This window comes from Choloepus didactylus, chromosome 10 (assembly GCF_015220235.1).
Source record: "Choloepus didactylus isolate mChoDid1 chromosome 10, mChoDid1.pri, whole genome shotgun sequence".
NCBI lineage: Eukaryota > Metazoa > Chordata > Mammalia > Pilosa > Megalonychidae > Choloepus > Choloepus didactylus.
This window is the reverse complement of record NC_051316.1, coordinates 85,946,155-85,968,382: the sequence shown is the minus strand read 5'-3', so window position 1 is coordinate 85,968,382 and position 22,228 is coordinate 85,946,155. Positions and strand designations below refer to the sequence as shown.

General features: G+C 34.4%; 1 protein-coding gene across 1 annotated transcript in view; it reads right to left on the bottom strand.

Annotated features, from left to right (window-relative positions):
* Positions 1-4,615: 4,615 nt before the first annotated feature.
* Positions 4,616-22,228, bottom strand: part of MELK (maternal embryonic leucine zipper kinase) — a 129,414-nt gene continuing 111,801 nt past the window's right edge. Inside the window, exons 14-18 of the mRNA XM_037797573.1 lie at positions 14,631-14,862; positions 11,871-11,967; positions 10,690-10,858; positions 8,723-8,826; positions 4,616-5,089 (exon numbers count right to left, since the gene is read on the bottom strand). Coding sequence (XP_037653501.1) covers positions 4,912-5,089; positions 8,723-8,826; positions 10,690-10,858; positions 11,871-11,967; positions 14,631-14,862 — 780 coding nt within the window. The 3' untranslated portion in view covers positions 4,616-4,911. The remainder of the gene's footprint in view (positions 5,090-8,722; positions 8,827-10,689; positions 10,859-11,870; positions 11,968-14,630; positions 14,863-22,228) is intronic.

Sequence of the window (22,228 nt, the reverse complement as noted above, 5' to 3'; positions counted from 1 at the left end):
TCATGATGTCTAGTCAACATCATATTGGAGGTATGATGCAATAAGGTAAGGAAAAAAAAAAGGCATACACATTGAAAGGGAAGAAATAAAACTGTCTTTAATCACAAACGATATGATTACTTACATAGAATTCCTTAAAAATCTACAAAAAGTAAAGCTACAAGAACTAATAAGTGAGTTTAGGAAGGTCACAGAATACAAGGTCAATACACAAAACTCAATTGCATTTCTAAATACTAGCAATGAACAACTAAAAACTGAAGTTTTTGAAAGACCATTTACAAAAGCATTAAAAAACATTAAATAGGAAATAAACCTAACAAAATATATTCAAGATTTGAACACTGAAAATTACAAAGCATTGATAGTTTGATGGATCAAAAGACTAAATGGTGTTGAGATGTCAATTCTCCGCTAAATTGATCTATAGATTCCACACAGTCTTAATCTAAATTGCAGCAAAAGTTTGTGTTCTTTTTTTTGTAGAAATTGATAAGCTGGTTCCACAAATTCATATGGAAACATCAAAACAATTTTGAGAAAGAACAAAGTTGGAAAATCCATACTATATGTCTTTAAGACTTACTATAAAACTATAGAAATCCAGACAGTATGTTATTGGTGAACGCATAAATATATAGAAAATAAACACACATGTATGGACAATTGATTTTCAACAAAGGTACCAATGGAAAAAGGATAGTCTTTTCAGCAAATGGTGTTAAAACAATTGGATATCCATATACAAAACAATCTCCCTCAATCCTTACCTCATACCATATACAAAACTCAACTCTAAATGGATCACATACCTAAATATAAAGGCTAAAATCATAAAATTTCTAGAATAAAAATAGGAGAAAAATCTTTGTGATCTTGGGTTAGGCAAAGATTTCTTTGATAGCCCAAATCATAAAAGTAAAATATTGATAAACTGAATTCCATCAAAATTAAAAATCTTTTTCTCTTCAAAAGTTGCTGTTAAGAAAACATGAAGTTTCAGGAGAAAAGGTTTGCAAAACATATATGATAAAGGACCTATATAAAGAATATAAAGAATTCAAAATTCAATAAAAAACAACCCAATAAAAAGGGGCAAAAGACTTGAACAGACCCTTCATCAAAGAAGAAACAGAGATGGTAAGTAAGCACACGAAGAAATATTCAACATTTGTCAATAGGGAAATGCTAATTAAAATCAAAATGAGATTAATACATACCAACTAGAAATGGGTAAACTTTTTGTAAAGCAGACAATACAAAGTGCTGACAAGAATGCAGAGCAATGGCAACTCTTATTGCTGGTGGAGATGCCAAATGATAGTCACTTTGGAATACAATTTACAGTTAAACATACACTGACCACATGACCCAATGATTCCATTCTCTGGTATTTACCAGAGAAAGGAAAACATGTGCATACGTCAAGGCCTATACATGAATGATTATACCAACCTTATTCATAAAAGCCCAAAACTGAAAATTCAAGTCTTTCAACTGGGTGAATGGATAAACTTTCAATCATCCATAATATCCAGCAACAAAAAGTAATGAGCTACTGATCTAGGCAGCCACATGGACAAATCTCAAAATCATCATGCTCAGTGAAAGAAGTCAGTCCCAAAAGGTTGCATATAGTGAATGATTCTATTTATATAACATTCTGGAAAAAAACTGTAGAGATGGAAATCAGATAAGTGATTGAAAGGGGCTAGGGTGGAGGTAGGGGATAGACTATAATAGAGTAAGATGGAACTTTTGGGGATGATGTTCTAATCTCAACTATTGAGAGGTTACACAACTATATACATTTGTCAAAACTCAGCAAATTGTATCTCTAAAAAGTAAATTATACTTTGTCTTAGTATCCCGTGTGCTAAAACAAAAACCTACAATATGTTGACTTAAACAAGAATTTAATGGCTCATAGTTTTGAGGCCAGAAGACCAAAATAGAGGTATCAGCAGGCAGTGCTTTCTCCCTGAAGACTATGCTCCGGGTGTTCTGGGGCTGGCTGCTCTTTGGGTCCTTGGCTTTTCTGTCATGTGGCAACATCCTCTCCTTTCTCTTATGGGTTCCGTTTACTTCCAGCTTCTAGTTCTTCCTATGGCTTTCTCTCTGTGGCCTTCCCTATAAAGCTTTCAGTAATAAGATTAATACCCATCTTGACTCAGTTGGCCACATCTAAACTAAAAGTATCATCCTCAAAAGGTCCTATTTATAATGGGTTTGCACCTACCAGAATGATTAAGATTAAGAACATGTTTCTCTGGGATACATAATACAACCGAACACATACCTCAATAAACCTGACCACCAAAAGAGGTAAAAAAAAAATTTTAATAAGTGTATTAAAACTCTAATTTAAATATTACGATTATCAGACTAGATTTTTTTTTAAGGGAGTTGAGTAGAAAATAGTATCACTTATGGTGAGGCTAAGCAGCATTTCATTTATATGTTTATGTATGTTGGGTCCCAAAGTAACATATGCTATGGTTTACAGTAAAAAAGTTTTAAGAATCACTGATACAGGCCATGCCATGTCCCACACTTAGAAAAGTGATCCTTCTCTTGTTTAAAATCCTTTGATAAAAACAGATAAGTTGGACTTCATCAAGATTAAAAACATTTGTGCTTCAAAGGACACCACCAAGAAAGTAAAAAGCAACAACCCATGGAACGGGAGAAAATAGATGCAAATCACATATCTGATAAGGGACTTGTATCTAGAATATATAAAGAGCTCTTAACACAACAATAAAAACACAAATAACTCAATTTTAAAAATGAACAAAGGGGTCTGGATAGACATTTCTCCAAAGACGATATACAAATGTCCAATAAGCACATGAAAAGATGCTCAACATCATTAGTCATTAGGGAACTGCAAATCTAAATAACAATGAGATAACACTTCATATCCAACGGGATGGTTATTATTTGAAAAGGGAAAAATAACAGGTGTTGATGGGGATGTGAACAAATTGAAACCCTCATGCATTGCTGGTAGGAATGTAAAATGGTACAGTCGCTTTGGAAAACAGGATGGCAGTACCTTAAAATGTCAAATGACCCAGCGATTCCACTTCTAGGGAGATACCCAAGAGAAAATGAAAACATATGTCCATACAAATACTTGTACACAAATGTTCATAGAAGGATTATTCTTAATAGCTAAAAACTAGAAACAACCCAAATGTCCATCAACTGAAGAAAGGATAAAGAAAATGTTGCACATACATGTAATGGGGTATTATTTGGCTATAAAAAAGAATGAAATACTGATACGTGCTACTATCTGTATGAACCTTGCAAACATCATAAGTGAAAGAAGCCAGGCACAAAAGGCCACAAATCTTGTGATTGCATTTCTATGAGACCAGAATAGGCAAATCCATAGACATAGAAGGTAGATTAGTAGTTGCCACCAATAGGGGAATGAGGAGTAACTGGTAATGGGTATGGGGTTTCCTGTTGGGGTGATGAAAATCTTCTAAAATTAGACTGTGGTGATGGCTGAAAAACTCAGTGAATATATTAAAAACCAATTAATTATATACTTTAAAGGGGTGAATTTTATAGTATGTGCATTATAACTTGATAAAACTATTATAAAAAGTAAAAGCCCTTTGATAGCTCTCCTTTGCCAAAAACTTAGTTTAGTGGGAAATTCAAGTTGCATCATGACTTACTTCCAGTAATTCCCACCTCCTGCTAATTCCCCGTGTATCACACCTCTACCTCCACCTGAAACACACTATTCCATTTTATAATTCCATGCCTTTATGTATACCACTTTCCCTGTCAAGAATGTCCTATTCCCTCTTCTCTTTGTGGTGAGCTCCTATATATTCTTCAAGATCATTTTAAATATTATCTCCAAGAAATGATCCCTTGCTCCTCTAGGCTAAGTTGATCACCCCCTCTATGCTGTCAATACTGGTTTATGCATGTTCCCTGCTAATAAACTCTGAACTGCTTGAGCTTGCTAGACAGTGCCATCTTCAGCCCCAGGAACTAAGGCTTGTAAGCACTTAGCAAACGTTATTGAATAAATGAATGACAAAAATGCTTCCCTCACTGCTGACTAGAAATAGGGCTATTTTTTCTTCAACTAGTTTAATTGGTAAAATCCATACAAATATAACTTGAGTTCTGGCCTTCAGAGACCAATAAAATGAAATAGAAATACAAATTTGGGGCCAACATTGTGATTTAAGGAAAATTACCATAAAGTAACATTTCATGGGGATGCACAGTACAGACGCTTGTCATTGCTGACCGAACACACTTACTGAAGTCAATACTCTTTTATTCAACATATTAAATGTATTGTTTAACGCTGGTAACCACAGCTGTGACTTAGTTAACGATCTCAATAAATCCTACTTAAATCAGAGACAGGAAAAAATTATGCAAATGAATTCTTATCTGTTTTTCTGCCCAAGGCATATTTGATAACAGATAAAACATACTCCAAACAGTCTCTATTTAATAGTCAGGAATCCATTTGAGGTTTTATTTAGATCACAATCAAATACAAAAAAGAAAAGAAGCCTGGTATATTCACAAATGCTTTTATTTTAAAACGAAATTACACATTAAAAGGAGACATAGTTAAGAGCTTACATTCACATATAGAAGTGAGTCTAGGAAAGTCAACAGTTATTACTATTTAAAGCCACATGATTAAAAAAGACAGTAACAGATAATGACATATGGACTTGCCTTAGATTCATCCACAAAATAATATCTTTTGTTTAAAAACAAAAAGATATTGGTCTTTTAGATAGCTCTTTTGGAATGCGTTTGTAGCTCCAATGGACTTCAGAATCAAACCAATCACACCAGTCTCCATAGGCTGTATTGTACCCAAACTCAGCCAGCAGGATGGAAACCATTCATCAATTATACCTTACAGCTAGATAGGATGTCTTCCACTAATCTTTTGTAAACCCAGGCATCACCCTTAAGCCGCTGCCTCCGGATACCCACAACGTCAGGTTTTTGAAGCTGGCATACTTCTAGTTCAAACTGCATTGTCACTTTGCCAAAATCTGACTGTGTTTGACACTTCAGTGTATAGCTGTGAAAAACAAGTTAAGAAGTCAGTTAGTAGGAGAACCATGAATATTCTGCATTATTACAAGAGGTTTCCAAGCCTCTAGGTGGCCAGGGGAAAATGAACCATTATTTCATGTTAAACAATGGATTACTGCTCACAGTTTCCAAATGACCTAGCTTTGGTGATGGAGTATGATGTTTTCCCAGAAGCTGAACTAGGAGACTATGAAAGAATAAAGATGAAATGACTTTACCAGAATTCTCCCTTGCTCCAAAGAAAAGCCCTTCTTTCATAGTTATGCATGCCACTGATGCCAAGAAATCTTTTGGCATCCTTTATGCAACCGTTTTAGCAGTGTAATCCATGAACATTAAGCCATTTCCACAAGATTCACAACAAAGGAAAGTGCAGAAAAGATTACAAATAGATTTTGTATGTGTACCTCTTCAGAAACTCCTTTCTTATAAATAAAGCTGAAGCCACTACATGTCAGAAGGACACGTGTTTTTGAAGTTTTTCTAATAGTATTAAGAGGCTATGATCTTTTCAACACTTTACGGCAGGAATATAAAAGAAAGCCCAAGGATCAGACACCCAGGGGAGTAAATCTCCCTGGCAACGTGGAATACGACTCCCGGGGAGGAATGTAGACCTGGCATCGTGAGACGGAGAACATCTTCTTGACCAAAAGGGGGATGTGAAAGGAAATGAAATAAGCTTCAGTGGCAGACAGATTCCAAAAGGAGCCGAGAGGTCACTCTGGTGGGCACTCTTATGCACACTTTAGACAACCCTTTTTAGGTTCTAAAGAATTGGGGTAGCTGGTGGTGGATACCTGAAACTATCAAACTACAACCCAGAACCCATGAATCTCGAAGACAGTTGTATAAAAATGTAGCTTATGAGGGGTGACAATGGGATTGGGAAAGCCATAAGGACCACACTCCACTTTGTCTAGTTTATGGATGGATGAGTAGAAAAATAGGGGAAGGAAACAAACAGACAAAGGTACCCAGTGTTCTTTTTTACTTCAATTGCTCTTTTTCACTGTAATTATTATTCTTGTTATTTTTGTGTGTGTGCTAATGAAGGTGCCAGGGATTGATTTGGGTGATGAATGTACCACTATGTAATGGTACTGTAAACAATCGAAAGTACGATTTGTTTTGAATGACTGCGTGGTATGTGAATATATCTCAATAAAATGAAGATTAAAAAAAAAAAAAAAAAAAAGAAAGCCCAAGGAAGTAGACTATTCCTATGGTTGAAATACACAGCATTTATGATTAGAACTCTCATGTTACCTACCCTGATAATGGAAAGGCCCAGTCTAAATGAGACCTTAAACTCATTTAAAAAACAGATACATTCCTGAAAAGTTGCATAAATTAAATTCATGTAAATCAAATTGTTTTTTCCATTTTTTCCATTTTTTCGAGCTTCATTTAATTGTCTTCCTGATCTTCAATAAACAATGGTGTACTATAACTCATAATAACTTTGGAAATTTCCTATATATCTACTTGTTAAATCATACCTTGAAAGATATTACCTTTTTGTCTATATGTTATATTTCATAATAAAGAGATAACTGAAACTATGGAATTGTAACCTGTAATATTCTTTGAAATTTGCTCTCTATTTGTTAAATTGCACTTGGAAAGCTATCACTTTTACGTAAATAGGTTATATTCTACAATTTAAAAATATGATAAAAAAATAAAATAAACAATGGTTAGGATCTATTTTAAGTTTCAGTTCCCTATATATTTAAGGACAAATGACGAGGCCCTGTTTTGTACAAGTGAAGAGAAATTACTTTGTCTCTATTATATAATTAAGAGGTTTCACAAAATATCATTCTTTTTCTTACTAAGTTATGTGTTGTGGGGAAAGGAGTTTGATCTCTTAAAACTAAGCCATGACAACATGGAATATGACTCCCGGGGAGGAATGTAGACCCGACATCATGGGATGGAGAACATCTTCTTGACCAAAAGGGGGATGTGAAAGAAAATGAAATAAGCTTCAGTGGCAGACAGATTCCAAAAGGAGCCGAGAGGTCACTCTGGTGGGCACTCTTACTTACCATATAGACAACCCTTTTTATGTTCTAATGAATTGGGGTAGCTGGTGGTGGATACCTGAAACTATCAAACTACAACCCAGAACCCATGAATCTCGAAGACAGTTGTATAAAAATGTGGCTTATGAGGGGGGACAGTGGGATTGGGGGGGGCCATAGGGATCACACTCCCGTTTATCTAGTTTGTGGATGGATGAGTGGAAAGGTGGGGGAAGGAAACAAACAAACAAACAGACAGACAAGGGCGCCCAGTGTTCTTTCTTACTTTAGTTGATCTTTTCCACTTTAATTATTATTCTGGTTATTTTTGTGTGTGTGGTAAGGAGGGTGTCGAGGATTGATTTTGGGTAATGAATGTACAACTACGTAATGGTACTGTGAACAATCAAATGTATGATTTGTTTTGTATGACTGCGTGGTATGTGAATATATCTCAATAAAATGAATAATAAAAAAAAAATAAGCCATGAATATCAAAGAAATGCCAGTGGGAATACCCTAATGAAACACAGAAAAATTTAGTCATATGGAAGAAGATTAAAAGTAATTCTTTTTGGTTGGAAATAAATAATAATAGAATATAACCAAAATTATTAACATCACAGTACTAAAAAACTTAACTTTAATCTTTTTGCTTTGTCACGAAGAAGGTAATAACAAACCGAGATGGTAATAAGAAAGAAGGGGTCAAAGCAAAGACCTTCTCATTGATCAAGAAGTTGGAAGGACAAATTGTTGGTTAACAGCCAGTTAAAGTGTTCTCCAGATAAGAGAAATCAAATGCTGAAGGAAAGATAACTGAAAGGCCAAGCATGAAGAGCAGGTCAGAGAGAGTTGGAGAGATGTGTTCTAATGAAGCTAAAGAGGAAAACCAGGGTTCACATAAAGAACGCTTACCAACATTTACAGATAGTGAAAAGTTAACTTACTTTTGCAAAAGATGGTGTCTTAAAATCTTACTCTATATTGACTATTCTATTTAAATGTTTTAGTTAAATCTATTAGCAGCTCTACTTAGCTGCTTTAAAAAAGAAATTTTAAAGAGACATAATTGAGTGAAAATGCTTAAAAATATTAACATTTTAGGTAATCATTAGATTATAACCGAGGAGCCGTTTGGTGGCAGTTCACTCAACAGGGGGAAAGAGTTGAGAATACTCAAGAGTTGAGATGACTTCTCAGAGTACTGAAAACCCAGATCTGTAAAATAGCAAGTCATCAAGAAAAGAAATCTATAAATCCCTGATTTGAGGTGTGTTATAAATTTAGATTATAACTTATAAATATTATCATAAATAGAAAATAGAGGATTTAAAAGAAAATCAGAAGTTCAAATTTTCCTGTTTTGAAGTAAAAAGTCTAACTTTGAAAGTGGTGAAAATATGAGTGCTTAAATTGTACAAAAGAGAATAAATTATGAACAAACTGCACTACCATAAATGATTTTGGGAATCAGGTGGGAGAAATACATTTTTTTAAATAGGGGTTGGTGGGAATCAAATCATATTTTCTCAAAGCCCAAAAGATATCAAGTAATAAATGAATCAAGCTGTAAGTGTGCTTCTTACCCCTTTTGTACAAAGTCAACATGTTTCTTTGGAAGAACAGACATTATTTCATTCAGGAGCTGATCTGGATTCACTAATCTGGTTGTAGTCACATTATAGTGAAGCTTAAAAAAGAAAAAGAAGGGGTGAAAGGTAAATCTTTATATCAACACAAAGATCATCCTACCCAATAGCTGACATTCTCTATCTGATCTAGAGATCCAAACCTCCTCAATATAGTACTATTCTAAATGGAAATAGTGCAAGAAAAATACTGAAAGAATTTATAATCAACTTCTGGTAAATCTTATTAGGACAGCACTGGGAAAAATGACGTGTATTAGTAACTACACTCATATTTTTCTTTAAGAAATGAAACAAATATTAAACAGTATCAAAAAAAAAAACAAAAACAACAACAACAAAAAAAAAAAACAGTATCAATCTATCTGTTTGAGCTTTACCTGTTTCTCCCTTCCCACTCTATGATGGAGAAATTAACAGTCCTGAATTGTAAACTGTGGGAAGATAAAACAAATGCCCCAGATTTGGGTTTGTATATAGCTGGATATGTTTCTTTAATTCTTTCTGGATTATTTAAAGGGCATTATAGAATTCCAGGAACTGATTTATGACAGTTCTATGAGGGAATAAATATACCAGGTATTCCTTTAAAAAGCAATGTCATTTCTTTCTAACAGCATAATTTTCACAGATGTTTATTTTCATTCCTGATTGCTCTCCTTACTCCCTCCCTCCCTTCCTCCTTCCCTTCCTTCCCTCCTTCTTTTCCTCCTTTCCTTTAACAACTATTTTTCTAATGCTTACTATGTACCAGTACCAGGCACTCTTCTAGTACATACTGGATACAGTACTAAAACAGAACAGACAAAAATCCATGCCTTTCCCTTCCTAGTCATATCTTCACTTCAAACAAAATCTTAATTTCTAGGTCTTTCAGATTTGAGTTCTTTCTGTAAATTAAAAAATGCTGAGGATGGAAAGAACCCAATGGCCTCACTTTTCAAATTAAGAATCTGTGGCTTCAGAAATAACCCATATACCTATGGTCAAGTGATTTTCAGCAAGGATGCCAAGTTCATTCAGTGGGGAAATGAATAGTCTTTTCAACAAGTGGTACTGGGACAGCCTGCCTGTTTCCACTGCCATCTATGAATTCTTCAAGGATTTGGGCTGTGTCTTATTCATTCCTTTATCTTTTACTTCTCTCACTTGTACCAAACAAAAATGTCATTCATTAAATGTTTGAATGAATGTTCAGAGAACATACAAGAGAGTAAGGGGTATAATATATCTTCTAATAACTTATTTTTCCTTTCCTCCCCCCCACCCCCCGCCCAAATACACTGTTCACACCACTGACACAGTAAACCTTTTAAAGCATTATTAGATCTATCAAATAAGGTCCATCCGTGTTAGACAGGCCCTTGGGGCCCTCCCAGCCCACCTTCCCAGCCTGTCTCTCATTATTCCCCCCAAACATACCACACTCACAGTTCAAATTAACATCCCATCATTCAAATATTTCTTTAGGGCCTACAAAGATATCTGTGTCGGAGACTCTTCTATGTGCCAGAGACACAACAATGATTATACTCAAGTCCCCATCCTTAAAAGAAGCTCTCAGTTCCTCATAAATGCCCCATGCCTCCTATGTTTATCCTGTGATTATTCCCTCTACCTGACCTTGAATAGCTGAATTACAGTTATTTGTTCCTCAAAGGGAAGAACTGTATCTAATTTACCTCTGTATTCTCCGGGCCCATTACATGGTAACATACTTCAGATGCTCAAAAATTATTTATTAACTAAATGAATGGAGAAGTAAATAAAAAATACTAGTCAAATCAATCATTATTTCAGTAACTATCTTAAAAACAAAAAGCAAACAAACAAACAAACAAAAGAAGTGGTGCAATTAATAGTCAGCTTCTGAAACCCATATTAGAGAATTTCAGTTCATTTACCTTTAGTCTTCTTGGTCCATCTTTGACAGAGCCCTTTCTTTTGCTCCTGGTAAGCACAGTGATAACTTTATCCAGTCCCCTTTCAAGGCTCCCAAACACTTTGGTTCCTTTTCTTTTTGGAGTATCCTCTGTATGTGCTTGGTTGAGATCTAGTTCAACTGAGCGGCACCTTTTCAAAAAATAAAAAAAGCGCAAATAGAGCTGGGCCTCCTGCCAGTTGGTCCTCACAGGCTGTGCTTTTGTCCTGTCTATTAGGTGTGCATCAATCAGGTAGGCCAGAGCAGATCATCTCACCTTTCCTCAGGGAAAGCTAAAGCTAGGACTCACAGCCATCATCCTTCCCCCCAAGCCAACTCCCACTTGGCAACACCATTTTGCCCCAATTTTTTTCAAACATCAAATATAGAGAAAAGTTACAAGAATGGTAATACAGTGAACATCTACATATCCTCCTAGATCCAACAATTGCTAACATTTTGCCACATTTTTGCTTCTCTATGTATATAGGTAGAAAATAAATACATTCACTATTTCAATACATTTTGAGCTATCTGAAAGTAAATTGAAGATATCAGGACACTTGTCCCTAAAACACTTCAACATACAACTTCAATAAATAGACATTTTCCTACATGACTGAAATACAATTATCACATCAAGAAAATTAATAATAATTCCATAGTATTATCTAATATCAATCCCCTCAATTCTCTACACAATGGATCCTGCTTCAAAAAAAAGCTATAAAAGATAATAAAAGGTCACCTATTCTGTAGAACTTCTCATACAAGAGGATTAGATTTTCTTTGAAACACCATTTAGTATCTTTACTATTTTGGGGTGCTGCTTTTTTTGTGGCTGTCTATACTCTCCTGGCAGAAGAGTACAGAAAGATGGGCCTCAGAGGGGAATTGGAGGGTTGGGGCCAGAGCCACCGTCTCCCCACCCTGCTATATTTTAAGTCAAGGTGCCAGTTCCACTGCCAATCAATTTCACAATTCTACCCCATGAGGAAGGTGCAGCAACAGCTCCAGTAATGGCCACAAACCATCCTTATGCAAACATTTCTACAGTACCCAACAGAACCTTTGTAGTGGCTCAACTTAATCAAGTTTATCACACTTGAGAAAAGGAAGGTTACATGTACTATAGATAGACGAATTTTAAAAATGAACACTTACCGCCTCTCAGGGCTAATGACACCTGTCATTAACTTGTTTGTTTCTGCTGAATTTACTGGCATTTTAACTGGGGTTTCTTTTAGGTACTGGTTTCTATCTATTAGAAAAACAAAAACACAGATGATATGTAGCTGACATACTATGGTTTGGAAATTTCTATCAATAATATATACAGCAACTCATTCATTGATTCAGATATCTTGTAATCATTTGGCCAATTAGGCTGAAGGCCCTAATTCTCTAAAGAATGTTTCTGTGTGATTTATAATAAAAATAAAATTATTTTCCTTGTATAATGTGGCTCTTTTTGTTCCACTGCAAAACTAAAGGTATGCTTAATGATTTTAATATAAATACTACATAACAAATCTAAATAGAACAACATACACATTTTATGAGTACTGATTTTCTTTTCTATAAATAACAGTCAATCTACATTTACACAAGGGCACAATTTATGCCTTTAATTCATATAGTATTAAAAGTGTTAATTCAATTCATAGCCCTATTCAACTCTGTTAAGAAAAGAGAATTGTTCCCTGTGAAGGCTTGACAAAAATTATTAAAGAGGTATAAGCTTTGGTTATTTTTTATACTCCCTGTTCCTGAATTTTGTGTTTTATTCTAGGTAGGGTTGCATCCCAGACAGTCTGTAACAAATTTGCATTAACAAACCAGGATACCGCTAATTAGTTAACTTTTTGTTCATGTTCTAAAAGTTTTGCACTCTTTAGAAATAATATTCACTTCAAAATAATAAAGATATGATATCAAGTTTTTACAAAGAGATTAGGGATTTTGTTTTGTTTGTTTGTGACTATTCAGTACTATTCTCACTGGCTTCACAAAAATAAGAAAATACAATCAATAAAAAATATCAGTGCAAATAGTTTTCATCTTTGTATACTGAGAATATATCCTACTCTATATAGTTGCCCTTCAACAAGTTGTCAGCGACTGTACTGTACAGGATTCAGAAAAATAAAATTAATGTTTATGTCAAAAATAACTCACAGCAAAAGTAAAATACAAAGTGCTAATGGAAGCTATCAATCGTGGATTCAGCCATTTGCTCCCATAGGCAGCTCTATGTTTAAAAAAAAAAAAGGTCAATAATAACTTTTGACCAACACAATCTTTCTCACAGGGGTAAGATATGTAAACTGATGACATGATAAGATTATAAGATAAATTCCAAACTATCTAAATTTCAAAACCTTCAGTTACATAAAGAGTAAAAAAAAATATCAATAATGGAAAAGACCAAAGCCATCAAAAGACTAAAAATTAAAAAGCCTTGAATAAACTAAGGTGAGCTAAGGTTCATATTATCTCCCTGTCCAACCTCTTACTTATAAAGGATGCTTTAGCTACATTAAGAGGAATAACAGAAGAGACCTCTCCTTGGGAAAAGATGCAATATCAGCTATTATTGAGGTCCTAGTATGTACAGATGCGTTCTCACTGAATCCTTATAACAACCACAGGCAGTCACACACAAACACACATCATCACATCAAACTAGCTTCACATTTTTGGGGATAGTGGGTTGTTAGATTTAAGGAAAGGAAAAAGTCACTAACACCATAATGGGATTTCCAGCAAATCTTCTGACAAAGTCTCCCATAACTTTATGGATAAGAAGTTGTCCCCCTGAACTGGCTATTGGCTCCATTACCAGACTGGAAATGCAATGGTAGGATGTGGTTTAGCAGAAGTTCACACTGCAATGTTTCAGAGTTTGGGTTCACTAGGATCTTAACATAAGAATATGTCATAGCTGCCGGAAAAAAAGGCTAATAAATCTTAGGTGTCATTTCAAAAAGTGACATATCAAACCAGATTACAGTAAATAATATTCCTTCACACTCTATTCTGTTCCTTCATTCAACAACTGTGGCACCTACTATGTACCAAGCATTGGGCACCTCTTATGTATCAGATAACAAACATGGCACCTACTTTGTACTATGCCACATTGCAATAAACAGCAGAAAAATAAACAGCGTAAAATAGAGTAAGAGTCTTTATCCTTATGATACTTACTGACTTATCTTGATGAGACCCAGTCCTAGAAAACTGGGTTCAGTTCTAGGAACCATGTTTTAAGAGGCATAGAATGTGGCCAAAGGAGGATTGCAACCAAATGTTGAGATGTTATAAAGGAAATGGTTTAAATAATTGTCAGTGATTAACCTGAGGAGGAAACCAAGGGAATTAAGAGAGTTGTCTTCATAAAGAAAACTGGAGAGGATCACAGATTTTTGGTTGGGGCACAGGAAAGGATCCTTCAGGACACAACAGGACCAGAAACCAGTGCTGGAGACCTAGATGAGTAAAAAGGCTCAGGAGAGGCTTTGCTTGAGTCATTGTAGGTTAGGGTAAATGGACAAGCAAGGTCTAAACTCAGGAATATGACCACAAGCAAATCACTTCATTCCACTGGGTCTCAGGTTCCTCAGCAGTGAAAAAAGGAGGTTAGTTGGACTAGATGAGCTCTAACCTATCTTTCAGCTTTGCTATCCTATGATCTATAATTCAATTTAAAAACATGAAAAAAGAAAAACTTTTTCTTTTTCATTTCAACTAATATCTTTCATTTCAACTAATACAAATAACATGATAAAATGTAGCTTGGCGTCTCCTACAAATTTCTGAGAGCAATGTTAGTCATTTCTAACTTGCTGTAAGTTTATTTTGCATGGTAAGAAGAATGGAATATGAAGGCATTTACCACTGCTTAATCCACATAGCAAATACCTTTCGAGGGTGTAATGTAACAATTTGGTGTAGTGAGTATTCCCCTTTTATGCTGGTTCTTCGTAACTGGTGTCTTTGGCTCCGGCAATACAAAGTGCTCTTCAGTCTTTATAGCAGATTTAGGAGTATATACATTCTCTTTGTTCTTTAATTTATTTGCAGATGCTCTGCATAATCCTGGAGTTAATGATTTAGATTCTAGATCATTTGATTCTGTCCAATGCTTGGCAAACTGGGGGGAAAAAAGTTACTGAATAAAGCACATGAAGAAGAAAAGTCAATTTCTTTACAACATGCCTTAATCATGTGCAAATTACCTTGTAACATTTTTATTAAAATGAAACACTACCCAAAGGAATTATTGACAATACCAGGAAATCTGAGAAATGTATATTCAGTTCTCTTTAGTACATCTTTACTATATATAGATCACGTTAGGCTGTTCTATTGACAGGTAATTTCAACATGTTTCAGGCCAAGGTATTTAATCAAACACACCCAAATCCTAGGTACTACTGAGAATGGCACATGTAAGTCCCTAAAAATTGTTCTGTACTCTTAGTTTGCCATGGCTTGCCTCTAAGGAGTAAACCCCCAACCCCCATCTCCCAAATGAAAGTAACTGCTCTTGAGGAAAGAATGTGTTGAAACACTCTAACAGAAATGCTGGATACAAAAAATATTTTTTAATCCCTTTAAACATATTGTCGAACTTGCAAAGAAGTAAGGAAAATCTTCAGAGGGCAAATCACTTCACTCTGAACTAAAAACAGGAGCATGAACCCACAGGAGTAACGAAGTGCTTAAAGAATCCCTACGGGCATCTACCTACCATCTCTAATAACCTATGGCATGGGTTTTAACAGCTACATAAGCCTTAGGCCTACACAAGGTGGTAAGCTGGGTTCCAAAACCAGGAGTGGCTATAACTTAAATGAAAGGGTGAATTAAATATAAATCTGCCTTGTAAAGGGAGTCAGTAAGGAAACATCTGTCTTGACTTTGGCTCTGGGGGAATGAAAAAAAAAAGTCTCCTTTAGTAATTTGTAAGTAACCACAAAACAGACTTTAATAAAGTTGGGGCCCAAATTCACACTGCCTCCATGGTCCCAGAAACTTCAATCCTAAATTTAAGTAAAATCAATTAAGTAGTCCTAAATTTATTGTGCCCCTTGAGCCTGGTATAACAAACACAAATCCTACCTGAAAAAAACCCTAAATCCAACCCAACCCAAGTCATCAACCCTTAAGCCAAGCTTCAAAGAATTCCCACAGAATTCCCAGAAATATAAGCCTATAAAAAATCCAAAATATGAAAGCACCAAGAGCAAAAGTTAACAGAAAAAATAAAACCAGACCTAAAAGAAGTCAGATGTCAAAGTTATCAAACACAAACATAAATACATTAATGTTCAAAACAATAAAAGAAATGAAAAACCTGGGAAAAGATTGAGACTACCCCAAATTTTCAGATGGATTTAAAAAAAGAATAAAAGCCTCTAGAAATGACAAATGTAATGAATAAAATTAAAAACTTAATGGACACATCAAATAGATTAGGTACAAATGAAAATAAAATTTGAATATGGGAAGATTCATATGAAGAAATTATCCAGAATTCAGCTCTGAGAGAAAAAGATATGGGGTATTTGAAAAAGAGGTTAAGAAAGATGGAGAATGAAATGAGATGGTCTAACATATGTCTATTCTAAATTCCAAAGGTAGATAACAGAGCATAGAAAAGTGGCCATTATTCAAAGAATTTTTCAAAATCTATTAAAGATATGAATCCTCACATAAAGGAAGCACAATGAATCCTAAGCAGGATAAATAAAAAGAATTCCACATCTATACTCACCAGTTCTACAACTCTAGAGGACACTATTCACAAAGACACCACACAGATGGTAAGTGTTTCCTGGAGTTGTGCAATGCAGTGGCCCTGACAGGAAAACTGAAGAACACCAAAAACAAAGAGACGATCCTAAAAGGAGCCAGAGAGAAAAGACAGACTATCTAGAAAGAACAATTAGAATGATACTGATTTCTCACTAGCAGCAACAGAAGCAAGAAGAAAACTGAATAATATCTTCAAAAATGCTGACAGAAAAAAACTGTTAAATTAGAAATCTAAACACAGGAAAACTGCCTCCCAAAAAATGAAAGTGAAAGAAACACAATTTTAGACAATAAAAAAAGTTTACCACCAATTGACTACCACTAAAGGAATTTTTAAAGGATGAACTTCAGAAAGAAAAATAATATTAAGACGGAGTTTTCAGATTTAAGGAGGACTGTAAAGAAAAGAAAACAAGTGAGTTTATCTAAATAAATTTCGATAGTATTGCATCACAAAAATGTCTTGAGATTAAAAATTTACAGAGCTACAAAACTTGTTCTATAGTTACATAAAATGTAATCATTGGAGAAAACTGGGGAGAGGGTATATAGGACCTCTCTTTACTACCTTTGCAACTTCCTTTGAATCAAAACATATTTCAAAATAAAAAGGCAAAAAAATAGAGAAGGCTAAAATATTGGGCATTAGTAGGATGTAATCTAGAAGGGGGTGATCAGAGAGTAAATATTCTAAGGACTTCATATTGTTTAGAAGGAGAGAAAAGATACAGATGAACTATATGTTTGTTAAAATTAAATAGTATATTAAAAATTTAGAGTAAATATTAAAAGAATAGAAATAAAATAGAAATCAATGGTTTCAGGGGAAATTAACATAAAAAAACAAGAAATAAGAGAAAATATAAAAAAAGGTGGGACAAATAGGAAACACAAAATAAAATGGTAGAAATCAGATAAATACTTCAATAATCGCAATAAATGTAAGTTTAGCTCTCAATTCAAAAGACAAAGATTTTCAGTTTGCATACCAAATCTAGCTAAATGTTGTCTAAAATATAAGGGTATAAAAGCTTGAAAATAAAAATTTGAACAAATATAGGCTAGACAAATATTAACCAAAAGTAAATTGATATAGTTATACTAATAGCAAGGAAAAAAAAAGAGTTCAAAGAGAAAAACATCATTAGTAATAAAGAGGATCACTATAGAATGGCAGAAGATTCAATTCACAGAATAATAATTCTGAACTTAATATACTAATAACATAGCTTTAAATATATATAAAACAAAAATAGAAACACAAGGAGAAAATAATGAACTACCATCATGTCTAAATATTTTTAACAGATTACTGTTACTCTTTCTCAGTAATTTACGGATCAAGCAGACAAAAATTAGTATGGATATAGAAAATATCAACAATTGAATTTTTTTGAACAATCAAATTTAATATGATTGGTCTAACAAATCTAATATGATTGATAAGCTCAGAAATCAACAAAATAGAAACAAAGATACATTAGATAGCTTCAACAAGGCCAAAAGCTGGTTCTTTGAGAAGACTAATAAAATTGACAAAACTGTCAAGGCTGATCCAGAAATTAAAAGGGCTGCAAGTACACAAACCTAGATACTACAGGTATTAACAAGATCAGAATATCTTCCTATTGACTTTTTGCCAATACATTTACAAACTTAAAAGAAATGGACACTAGAAAAACACTACTCAACAAAATGATAATAAGAAATGGAAAGAATAAAAATACTAAAAGCACAAAAGACAATGAAACAGGAATTTAAAAGTTTCTCATAAAAACATTCCAGGCCTAGCTAGTTATGTAAATAAATTCTATCATACATTCAAGGTAGACATAATTCCTAGCTCTTAAAAACCATTCCAAAAAGAGCCCAGACTTCAATCAGTGATATGAATTAAGCAGATCTGCTTAAGACTAGGGCAAACGGGGCCAAAGGGTAAAGGTCGAAACTGAAAGTGTTTTAAAACTTCAACTTCCATGTGAGACCAAGGGAAGAGATGTCTATTTGGTGCAGGATCTACATTTTCTAAACAGTATAACTCTACAGTCAGTTTGTTCAAACACCACAATTACATGGAACTTTGAATAAGAAATGAGCTATGGTAGGTTAGCATAGGTTAGAGTGAAATAGTGACACATCCCAAAGTAATTTGGGCAGAGAATAAGAATATATTTACAGGGCCCCCCTGAGGAGCTGGGGGAAAGTGCAGAGGTGTTGGACTTCAACATTAGGACTGGTGGTTTGATGTGCTGAGCTCTCTATCATGGGACTTGCCTTTATGAAGCTTGTTACTGCAAAGGAGAGGCTAAACTTGCATATAATTGTGCCTAAGAGTCTCCCCCTGAGTACCTCTTTGTTGCTCAGACGTGGCCCTCTCTCTGTCTAACTGAGACACCTCGGCAGGTGAACTCACTGCCCTCCCTGCACGTGGGACCTGACTCCCAGGGGTGTAAATCTCCCTGGCAGTGCAGGAGATATAACTTCCAGGGATGAATCTGGACCCGGCATCATGGGATTGAGAATATCTTCTTGACCAAAAGGGGGATGCAAAATGAAATGAAATAAAGTTTCGTGGCTGAGAGATTTCAAATGGAGTCGAGAGGTCACTCTGGTGGACATTCGTATGCACTATATAGATAACATCTCTTAGGTTTTAATGTATTGGAATAGCTAGAAGTAAATACCTGAAACTATCAAACTCCAACCCAGTAGTCTGGACTCTTATAGACGACTGTATAACAACGCAGATTACAAGGGTGACAGTGTGATTGTGAAAACCTTGTGGATCACACTCCCTTTATCTAGTGTATGGATGGATGAGTAGAAAAATGGGGACAAAAACTAAATGAAAAATAGGGTGGGATGGGGGGGATGATTTGGGTGTTCTTTTTTACTTTTACTTTTTATTCTTATCCTGATTCTTTCTGATGTAAGGAAAATGTTCAGAAATAGATTGTGGTGATGAATGCATAACTATATGATGGAACTGTGAACAGTGGATTGTACAACATGGATGACTGCATGGTATGTGAATATATTTCAATAAAACTGAATTTAATTAAAAAAAAAAAAAACCATTCCAGACAATAAAAAAGAAAGAACACTTTCCAGTTCATTTTATAAAACTAGTATAATCTTAATACCAAAATCAGACAAGATTAATATAAGAAAGAAAAATTACAGGCCACTCTCATTCAAGAACATAAAAATCGTAAACAAAATATTAGCAAATTAAATCCATCAAAGTATTTAAAAAAATAATACTACAACTGCTCTAATAAAAAAAAAAACTCTTTAATTAAAAAAAAGATAATAATACATCATGGCCAAATAGAATTTCTCTAAATGCAAGATTGGTTTAATATTAAATCTATTAATAAAATACAGGATATTAATAAGCTGAAGGAGCAAAATCAGATGATCACCTCAATAGATATATTTTATCTAATGATTTTTTTGCAACTGCCATTCATGTTTTTAAAAAGAAACAAACAACTCTTAGCAAACCAGGAACAGCCAGAAAATATCTTAACCTGAAAAATACAGAGCAAGAACAAGGGTAAGAGTGAGAGAGAAGGAGAGAACATCACATTTAATGATAAAATATTAGAAGCATTCTTTTACAACTGGGAAGAACAAAAAAATGCCTGTTATTATCACAGCCAGGATCAGTAAGTATAATAATATAAGAAAAAGATAGTAAAGGTGTGAAAATTGCAAGGGAGGAAACAAAATTGTTATCCATGATGAAATAATTTCCACAAAGAAAACTTAAAAATAACACACAAATTATAAGAATTATAAGAAAGGGTTTAGAAAAGTTGCTGGATATAATAACAATACATTAAAATCAATTTCATATCTATGTATCAGTACCAGATAGTTAGAAAATGTGATTCTAAAAAACCTGCCCTTCCCCAGGGAGGATATGCCAGGAAGACTTAGTCTGGCCAAGCCAGGACTCGGGCATCAGCAACTCCTGTGGGGAACTGGGACTCATCTGGCCATGTCCTTTCTAAAAACAGAAAGACCACAAGTGAACCCAGCAACTATTTTTTTGTCCTATTCACTGGAGAGGAATGTGTAATATTCAGTAAAGCGGGAGGGGGGGGGGCTTAAAAAAAAATAAAATAAAAAATAAAAAACCTGCCCTTTTCAATAGAATCAAAATGAAAGTACCTGGTAATAAATCTGATAATAGATATGCAAGACCTTTTTGAAGGAATTTACAAAATTTTACTGAAAGCAATTAGCTTAAAAAAACCTAATAAATAGAGAGATGTACTTTGTTTATGGATAGAAGATGTGTGGTGTATAAATTTCAATTTTTCCCAAATTAAGCCTTAAATTCAAAGTAATTCCCAATTTTTGAGTGTATGTGAAACTTATGAAAATGATTCTACAATGTATATGGAAATGTGAAGGGTCAAGAATATCCAAGACTTCCTAAAGAATAACAAGATGGAAGGGAATTATCCAGTCAGATGTAAACAGTATTAATAAAAAGTGTCAGAAATTAAGATGGGTGGTGTTGATGCAAATAAACCAATGGAACAAAATATAGAACAGAGTCACACTTGTATAAAAACTTGGTACATGACAGAGGTGACATTGTAGATCTGTGGGGAAAGAATAGACATTTCAACAAATAGTGCTGGTTACATTTGATTATATGAGGGGAAAAACAGTTCCCTACTTCATACCATATAGGAGAATTAATTCCCAGTAGATTAAAGATTTAAATGTGAAAAGAAAGCTTTAAAACTTTTAGAAGCAAATATATGCAAATGGTTTATGACTCTGGGAAAAGGAAGGATTTCTTTAAAAAGACACAATAATTACAAACCAAAAAAGAAAAGACTGACAACTTCTAGGTGTGTCACTAAAGTAAAAAGATAAGTCCCAAATTCAGATAATATATTTGCAAAACACAACCAAGAAAGGATTAGAATAGAGATTATATTAAGATGAGTGTGTGTGTTGGGGGAGGGATATATATGGGAACTGAACTCTGTACTACCTAAAAAAAAATTATATTAAGAATTTCTTTGATATACAAAAAAAAAAAATCCAAAAAAAATAGACAAAGAGTATGAAAATATCATGTCATAAAATAGGAAACATTATTGGCCAATCAACAAATGGGAAGATGCATAAGTTCTCAGAAAAGCACAAACAACAAACGGTAGCAACAACAAACCCTTGAGGAGCAAACAAATCTGTTTCCAGAACTGTCACACTGTATTATTTAAATGTCCAGTTTTTAATAACAACAACAACAAAATTATAAGATATAGACATGCAAAAAATAAACAAGAAAGTATGGCCCATACACAGGAAAAAAAAGCAGTAAATAAAAACTGTCCCTGAGGAAGCCCAAATGTTGGACTTGCCAGACAAAAACTTTAAATCAGTTATTTTAAATATGTTCAAAGAACTAAAAAAAATCATGTCTGCTCACAGACATAGGGGACTGGTGGTTTGTTGGGTTAAGCCCTCTACCACAGGACTTGCCCTTGGGAAGACTGTTGCTGCAAAGGAGAGACTAGGCCTCCCTATAATTGTGCCTAAGAACCTCCTCCAGAATGCCTCTTTGTTGCTCAGATGTGGCCCTCTCTTTCTAGCTAAGCCAACTTGACAGGTGAAATCACTGCCCTCCTCTCTACATGGGATCGATCAGACACCCAGGGGAGTGAATC